The sequence below is a fragment of the Engraulis encrasicolus genome, chromosome 10 (genome assembly GCF_034702125.1).
Source record: "Engraulis encrasicolus isolate BLACKSEA-1 chromosome 10, IST_EnEncr_1.0, whole genome shotgun sequence".
Classification (NCBI taxonomy): Eukaryota; Metazoa; Chordata; class Actinopteri; order Clupeiformes; family Engraulidae; genus Engraulis; species Engraulis encrasicolus.
In genome coordinates, this window is record NC_085866.1 from 40,685,138 (window position 1) to 40,694,134 (window position 8,997).

The 8,997-nt window shown below is 41.9% G+C and overlaps 1 protein-coding gene across 4 annotated transcripts in view; it reads left to right on the forward strand.

The window, feature by feature from the left end:
• The window catches only part of clstn1 (calsyntenin 1), a 55,046-nt gene extending 51,010 nt beyond the window's left edge, over positions 1–4,036 (forward strand). For all 4 annotated transcript variants that reach the window (XM_063208871.1, XM_063208873.1, XM_063208872.1 and 1 more), the window contains 2 exons: positions 1,449–1,633; positions 3,628–4,036. In XM_063208871.1, coding sequence (XP_063064941.1) covers positions 1,449–1,633; positions 3,628–3,822 — 380 coding nt within the window. In that variant the 3' untranslated portion in view covers positions 3,823–4,036. The remainder of the gene's footprint in view (positions 1–1,448; positions 1,634–3,627) is intronic.
• The last annotated feature ends 4,961 nt before the right edge of the window (positions 4,037–8,997 follow it).

Here is an 8,997-nt window from a genome sequence, read left to right on the forward strand (position 1 = left end):
CACCCAGGTTGACATATAATACACAATACACGTTTCCACTCTAAACTGTATATTCCGTACAGCAGTAGTCGTGGAAGATTTTCTTTTGATAAGCTTTTGTTGAAAACTAATCCAAGCCGTGTAACCAAACCTGTAATCTACTTAATTTTTCCCCCCGTCTAAAACATTCTTCACCCCATTCCCTAAAACCCACTTCCCTCTCATGCAAGCCTTTCCAACCAAGGATTAGAGTCAATTAATGTGGCAAAAGTAGGGCAGATAGGACATGTTTTGGTCTGGGCTGGGCTTGTTTTTAATGGGTGCAACGTTAAGGATTAGGTGTGAGTGCTACATTCTAACATCTGGGGCAAACCAGGAGCATGGAGAACCACCTCAATCCCTCAGTAGGTGCTCTCGGGCCAACAGAGAACAGTGCTGCGCTGCTGGTTCCTGCACCTAATTTCGAACCGATTAACCGATTAAATTAGAACATTCTGAACTGAAAAGTTGGTTCATGATGCGAGCTGAGTGAAACCTTTCTAGCGAGCCATGGCAACAAAGACGTCAGCAGGTTAATTCAAGTAACATGCAGTCACACGCTGTAAAATTAACTACGCAGTATGAACATGAGTTGTTCAATGTTATTAAGCACTTTGGTTCCCAATTGGCGTGGGAACCAACACTCACACCATTCTGGCCGGCCTGACAACAAGTGTGAATGTAAAATTGGGTTATTGGTGTTTTGATGAGTAGAACTTCCTGTCCCGTAAAATGGAGTGTTTTTCACGTGACGCTCGGCTGCACTCATCACCCCTCTGCAGCCATCTATAACACGTACACATTTGACCACCCACCCCCCCCCTCTCACACACACACACACACACACACACACACACACACACACACACACACACACACACACACACACACACACACACACACACACACACACACACACACACACACACACACACACACACACACACGCACTTCGCCACTCAATTCACAAGTACATACAAACTCACACATTTATTCACACATACTGCATGTGAAAAGACACATGCCTGTACTCACACACTTTACACTTAGGATCTCTCACACACACATACACCTCACACCTCTCCTTCCCATCTCTCTCTCTCTGTCTCTTTTCCCCACACACTTTGCACTCTATCCCTCTCTCTCACATAAAAACAAACGCACGCACACATTCCCCAATGGGGCAAGAATATTTTGTATGTGTTACACCCATCATTGCATTCCCAACGCGGTGTTCTGCGTGAGCTTCCGTTCCTAGTGCTCATGATCATCTCTCTCTCTCTCTCTCTCTCTCTCTCTCTCTCTCTCTCTCTCTCTCTCTCTCTCTCTCTCTCTCTCTCTCCCTCTCTCTCTCTCTCTCTCTCTCTCTCTCTCTCTCTCTCTCTCTCTCTCTCTCTCTCTCTCTCTCTCTCTCTCTCTCTCATCTACAGTGGTCCCCAGCGCAGCCACCATTGTGATCGTGGTGTGTGTGAGCTTCCTGGTCTTCATGATCATCCTGGGCGTGTTCCGCATCCGTGCGGCCCACCAGCGCACCATGAGGGACCAGGAGGGAGGCAAGGAGAACGAGATGGACTGGGACGACTCCGCACTCACCATCACCGTCAACCCCATGGAGGTAAAACCCTCACATTAATGCCTTTCCCATATCCCGTCCTGTGCCGAGCCATCCCCGTGTCTCTCTACCCACTCACTTCCTGTTCAACTCTTCACTGCATTATCGTAATAAAGGCCAAAAAATGCAGGGCTGCCACCAGCCAGAAACATGGTGCGCAGTTCAGTAGAAGAGGTTAATCTCTAGTGCACTGACACAAAAGCAAGATATGAGACATGGCATAAGTCTTCTCCATACACATACTGTAGCTTCCTATTCTGCAATAGTTGCAATATTCATCAATTTCACTTGAAGGACTCATGCACCATCACCGTCAATCCTATGGAGGTTAGATCCTCAGATGAAGTCTTCTCTATATATACTGTAGCTTGGTATTCTATTGAAGTTATATTCATTGAAATTACTGGCATGACTCATCACTGTCGACCCAAGGGCGATTCGCAACAACTCAGCTGAATTCAACAGTAACTTCATAGTCTGTTTTGCATTTATTGAATTTACTGGCTGAACCTCAATGGAGGTTCCACTGAAGCTCATATAATTTCCTAGCCTGTTATTGTTTGATACATTGAATTAAGCTCATTCTTTTCCTCAAAGTACTAGTCAATAACACTATACTGTAGTAGATAGTAACACACATAAGCAAAACCCCATGAAGACCTCAGCTGAAGTTGTCTTTATATACAGTGTCCTCCTCCTCTGATATTGGTTGCATTCATTGAATTTACTGAGGTGACTGTGTCTCTATCACCATCAACCCAATAAAGGTGGGATTCTCAGCTGAAGTCATTGGTTTAGTTGACTTTTGTCAGGGGGTAGGGGGTAGAAGGTAGACCTTCTTTTCTCAGTTGTCAAAATGTCACTGTGTTGTATTACTATCAATACTGTAGCAGAGGGAGCTGTATTTTACAAATAAGGAGGGGGAGCTGAACAAGAGGGCTCTTGTCCAATTTTTGTAGTGTTCTTCAAATACTCCCCTACTGTGCAGATTATGTGAAGGTAATGTTGTCCAGAGTTTAGTTCCAGCTGCTTATACCTAAACTGATTCCCACTCTGTTATAGAGTAGTTGCTTTCATTGAACTTAGCACATGCTTTCCTTCAAAGCACTACTTTAGGCATAACACTATATATAGCAAAAAACCTAAATAAGCATATTAATCTATTAAGATGTGAAATCAGCTTTATTCAAAATAAGTTCAGTTGCAGTACAGAAACCAAAAGTGTTGGCCTATTGTACGACTTACAACCATCACTGTAAAACCGAAATAGCTGATAATAGTCTTCTACCAAAAATCTATGAAAATGTTTCTTTGTAATGCATATTTAGAACATTATGTGATTATATTTTAAGTATTCAATTTATCAATGTTGGGCCTTTTGAATAGTCTCAAATCTCCTTCCACCCCTAACCTGCATGCCTCCCGCCCACCCAGGCCCTACCCCACCCACCCAATGCAGTAGGCTACTGCATGGAGGCAGCAGGAGAGGAGGATTAGCTCTGTATTTATGGCGAGCCTGTAGGCTAAGCGCTGCTGCTTCTAATGCCTATTTAAACACTGCAGAGTGTAGTGTAGCAGCCGTGTCCTTGTACGTACGCACTCGCTCGTCTTTCTCTCTCTCTCTCTCTCTCTCTCGCTCTGCTTCTTATCACAGCTGAGCCCCTAACCCAGTAAACAAGACTCCACACACAGCAGGACTACATATTCCATCAGGCCTCTCTTCCGTCCTCTCACCCCATCATCTCTCTCACTCTACTCCCTTTCATCTGTCCTTTTTGGACCTCAACGCACACTGCGCGAACAACGCACACTGCCGGCCACCCTCGTCTCCGCTCTCCTCAGTCCTGCCTTTTATCTGTAGTTTTTTATTCTCACTGTACACGCATTTGTGCATTGGTCATTTATTCTTTTTCTTTCGCCGTCTTCCAATCTCTCTCTCTCTCTCTCTCTCTCTCTCTCTCTCTCTCTCTCTCTCTCTCTCTCTCTCTCCCTGGCAGACGTATGAGGACCAACACAGCAGTGAGGAGGAGGAGGAAGAGGAGGAGGAGAGTGAGGATGGAGAGGAAGAGGATGACATCACCAGTGCCGAGTCGGAGAGCAGCGAGGATGAGGAGGGGGCGGAGCCCGAGGACCAGCAGGGGGCCAGCAGACAGCAGCAGCTGGAGTGGGACGACTCCACGCTCACCTACTGAACACACACGCGCACACACACACACCTACACACACGTGTTAACACATAAACACATGCCTGTACACCGTCAGACACACGTACACACACAAACACACACACACGCTCACCGACACCGACACCACAGCCAAACCACACCCATCCCTCTTACCAGTCAACCAGAGGGCGCCTCTTGTCCTCCATCCACCTCCCCTCCACCTTCACCCCACCCGTCATCTCACCCCACCCCACCCCACACCACCCCCACCCCACACCACCACCACCACCTCTCTCCCTCGCCCTTCCTAAAGAGCCATGATTATTAAAACAACGAAGAGGAGAAAAAAACACTTAAAAGCAAAACAAGTATATATGAATATATATATAAAAATCTCTATATATCTGGTGTCTGTTGTTACAGATGTGGCAGATGCGAGCTTCATTTCCACCAAGCCAAGGCTTCCCTGTCGTCATCTTTCTAGTGGTGGTCAGAAATGTAGTATAGTTTTCAAAAGGGTAGCTGAGGTTGTTTTTTATTTATATTTATGAGTTGTTCTTTTTTTAATAATCCCAGGGAAGCTTGGTGTAGATTTATTTTTTTGTTTTGCATTGTTCTGAGATATGTAAGGACACACAAACCTTGCACCTTTTTTATTTTTAATTCTTTACACGTGTAATGTCTTTCCAACAATGAGGAATGATTTGATGTATATTTCTTGCACACTTGCATAACTAATTTTCTTTTTTTGCCACAGCAAATACGAAAGAGAGGCTTGGACTCCTTGCTTTTGTTTTTTTCCCTAGCTTTCGTTGTTCTTTTTCTTACTATCTTTTTCTTTTCTTTTTTTCTCGAGCGCTTGTGATGGTTACAAGGAGAGAGGGGGAGAAGCAGGAGAGAAAAAAATGCTTTGAACATGCAACTTGCCATAGTCACGTTTGCTCTCCTTTCCATTTTCCCCCCTCTCTTCGGTGCATGAGAAAATAAATTTTGCCGAGTCATGTGTTGAGGATGAAGTTGCTTTCTTCTTTTGTTTCTTTTTTGATATTTGTAAATACAAATGAGACCATGTAATTAGTCTGTGTGTGTAGTGGTGGCCTGGACCACGGGTTCCAAGTTACAGTATATATTACAATGACGCAGTTAACCTGCTGTAGATTGTTTGTGTCTCAAATGCTTTTAGCATGTTTTAAAAAATAATGATTGGCAGAACTCTTCCTCCATGCTTCTGTGAGAAACATTTTTCTTCAAAGAGAGAAACCCATGACGTTATAAACAAAAAAAATATATATTATATGTGAGGTTTCTATGGCAGAGTGTCTCATGTTTTTTCTCCACGTGAAAGATGAGGACTTCAGACTTCTCTCAGTCTGTTGGTTATCATTGTGGTAATCTGTGCCAGGCCTAGGAAACATGCTCTGTCGCTACGCTTTGATGTTATCTTTTTTATTTTCATTCCTGTGATGACTTCATGTTGGGCCCAGTCTCAGTCACCATGTTAAGGTGATAGGCGTGTCGTATGTATGAGGAGTTGCCTACGGTACGGTACAGAGTAGTCACACCTGCACATGTGCAATTCTTAGGAGGTATTTGGTTCCACCCTTCTGGTCATGCAGCAAAAAGGACCCTACTCCTGGAACCGAGTTTAGAATGTCCCCTACCCCACCCTTTGTAGGTGTCCTCAGTGACATTGCTTCGTTCTGCCATGATGTTGTCTTACCAAACAGACTTCAAAAGACTTGACAGAGCAAGAACTGCATAAAAAAACCTGGAGCTTTACGAGAATCTAATCCAATAACAAGCACAGTGTTGCTTCTTGAATAACAAATGAAAATGAAATGCCATTAGACATGGTCGGTTACACTGCAAAAGAAGAAAAAATGAGAAGTTTAACCTTGACGAAAAATGTAACACTTGATGAAATTTTCATTGGTCTTTCACTGTCATCATACAAAGAGGTAGTCTCATTCTCCTCAGGACTACTGGACTACTTTGTTTGAAGCTTGTAGACTTTTTGCTATGGGACTGCTGTGCTCTTGTGCAATTGTGAAAATTGATCAGGTGTTACCATTTTTAACTGTAAAGTTTAGAGATATCTTTTATTTGCAGTTGACCAAGATGTTTTATTTTTCATGCGATTGTACTGTAGTCCTATTATGTTTGTTTACATTTGGTGAACTTTTTTTTTCTTCTGCTAAAATTCAGAAATGTTCACAGCCAATTGGGAAAATGTGTCTGGTGTTGAACTCATGCTATATATACTGTATTTCCGTTGAAAAGTGATTGTCTACCCCACGAAACTGGACAAATAAATGTTTACCCTACACAAAACTAATGTATAGTATTGGAGTAGTGGAATTGTACTCATGGGAGAGTATTGAACGGATTATTTAAAAAGCAGCATGCAGAAAACGATGAAGAATGTGGTAAAGGCTTGATATGATCTACGGTCTGAAAGTGGATTGATTTGAAAGAATGTTAACAGTATGTAAAGCCGGGCTAAAGAATGATTTGAAGAGTGCAATCGAGTGTTGTGTTCATTAGAGCCCAGCAGTTAAAGGATGTTCCAGTTCTAATTAGGGTTGTAGTGGGTTGAGTTGAGATTCTGCTACATCCATATTTTTTCTTTGCTTTGAATAAGCGTCCCCCTCCCCCATTAACAGAATAGAGGTCCAGATCAGGCATGGACAAGCTGGGAGTGCCTTTTGCCTATCGCAGCATATTAACACAACTAATAACAAGAAAAGGAAAAAAAGAGTCAATCAACACACACCATAGCCCTGATGATTTTCTTTGACCTTGTTTTATAATTATTTAATGCCAGATTTGTAACGGATACAGGGAGTGGGGTAGTGATTTCATTCCTTTTTTAAGAAAAAAAAGAGAAAATAAAATGTTGTAATTAGGGTTATTGGGGAGGTCAACTGCTAGTTTAATCAAAAAAATGAAAGTTTTAATTGTCCTAAATAGTTGTATTGTGTTCACGTTGTTGTGTAGACAAAGTAGGTCCATATTGTTATCATCGATAGATATTGTACTCAAGTCATGTTTGAGGAAATCCACTTCTTAGAAAAGCTGTACATTACGGAGGTGCTCTAGCTGGCATCGTGTGGGTATGAAATCGGTCTGTGTATAGTGAGAGGCCATTTTGAAGTGTATTTGCTTGATATCCTGACAAAAACAACATGTAGAGAGCAGCATGATATTCACTAGAAAAAGCCAAAACAACCTGCGCTGCATTCTTGCAATTTTCTTCACAGTCACAAACGTACACACATGCAATGAGTTGGTGTTAACATATTTTTTATCTCCTTTTCATCATCATTCTTTAATTAGTTGAGGTTGCTATAAAGTTAACCAAAAGATCACTACACAAACCATTCCATTTTAAGATTAAACCATCGCGTGCAAAAAAAGATACAATGGGTTGTAATTTAACCCTTCCATCCTCAATTCTCTCTCTAAAGATTTATTTTGCTGGATATCATTGGATGGAATAAATGTATTTCTGTGATCTGTGGTGATCACATGATATAGTCACACGACCCTCAGAACTTTATTTTTGTCATTATGGGATGTGACATAATTGCTTATACCCCTGCAGAGGTTGCCCTTGACAACACTTGTTGTTGGTTTCATGGGAGGGAGGGAGCACACAAACAAGAGCACGAGCACCGTGATAGCATGAGCAGATTAGTGTTAGTTTTATTTTACTTTGTGTGTAATAACACATGGGGCATTCGAGCCTAGGTGAGGAGCAGGCAGAAGCCTAGAGTAGGTCTGTAGGCCTACTGTTGTTTCTCAGACAGATACACACACACACTCTCTTCAATGCCATTGTGCACTCTTCTTAAATGGTTCCTTTTACTTCACAATTCATTTGGGTGTTTTCTTTTTTTGCTCTTGAAAACAGAAAGAAAGGCAAAAAGGAGTGGAGTGGGGTTTTTGGGGGGATTGTTGAACGATGCTGACTTTGTGCTTGTCAGGGCTGCACTCACTTTTCTACCATTCAACGGCAAACTATGGTGAAGTTGGATGCCTGCTCATGAACAAAAAATAAAGGAAGAAGACATGGGATTCAAAGTGGTCTCCAACTCTGCCATTGTGTTTTTTTTCCACTCATACAGCAACAAATCTCATCATATCTCCTCAAAGCCATGCACACAGTAGGAGATTCATTATACTAACACAACCACAACTGTAAAATGCTGGTTGTGAAAGAAAACATGAAGACTACTTTAAATTAGAATGGGCCTGGACCGATGCCTTACTCCCACTTCCACTGTTCCACACTAAACACACCAAAGCCCACAGGCACACTCAGTCCCATATAACAGAGAGAGTGGGTTGGAAGAAGCATATAAAAGAGCCCAAAGAAAATGAACATGTATGTTACAAATGCGTGCAAATGAGTGAAAAGGTGATTCATTTTTAAGACTTAATCCACAAGAGCCCAGCTCTAATCAATTATTGTGCTGGCGAAAAACATTTATTTTAGTTTAAAAAAATAAAATAAATAAAAACCCTCACACAACAACAAATAGAGAGAATTCTATGAAGATGTATTTGATAACTAATATTCAGCACAAAACATGGTATGGCTGCACAAGACATTTTGACACATACACAGAAAAATGTTGCAGTGTCAACACTTAAGAAATTGGAATCAAATGCATTGAATCCTTAAGTCTAATTGTTGCAAAAGTTTAACGCAAAATGTACTGTGCGTCTGTAGAGGCCTATACTGTCACTCTCACAGGCCTACATACAGTACCTGCACCCAACCCAATCTCCCACTCTTGCTTCCTCCTGCTGTACTAGAATGCATACCATTTGTCTTATTAGTTAGGTAAATGAACCAAGTATTGTCTGATTCATCTTCCTCACACCCTTTTTGCGAGGGAGAAGACTCATGCTATACTATTTCCCAAGATTGTCTTGCAACACTAGTTTCTTCATTGTGCAAAACGGATGGGCAATTGATCATAAAATGTGCAAGTCATCACATATACAAATTATAAAACATTATGAATACTTCTTGCTAATGCATCGAGATCTGAACACAAAATGTGTCAGCAGATCCAAGTTGTAAGTGAAATATTCTGGCAGAGCCGTACAGCTCTGTATTCTGGGGTCTTACAGTGCCCCCAGGTGTTTGAAATTGGAAACACTGCCACTGAAGGAAAAAAAATCACTGCAGTA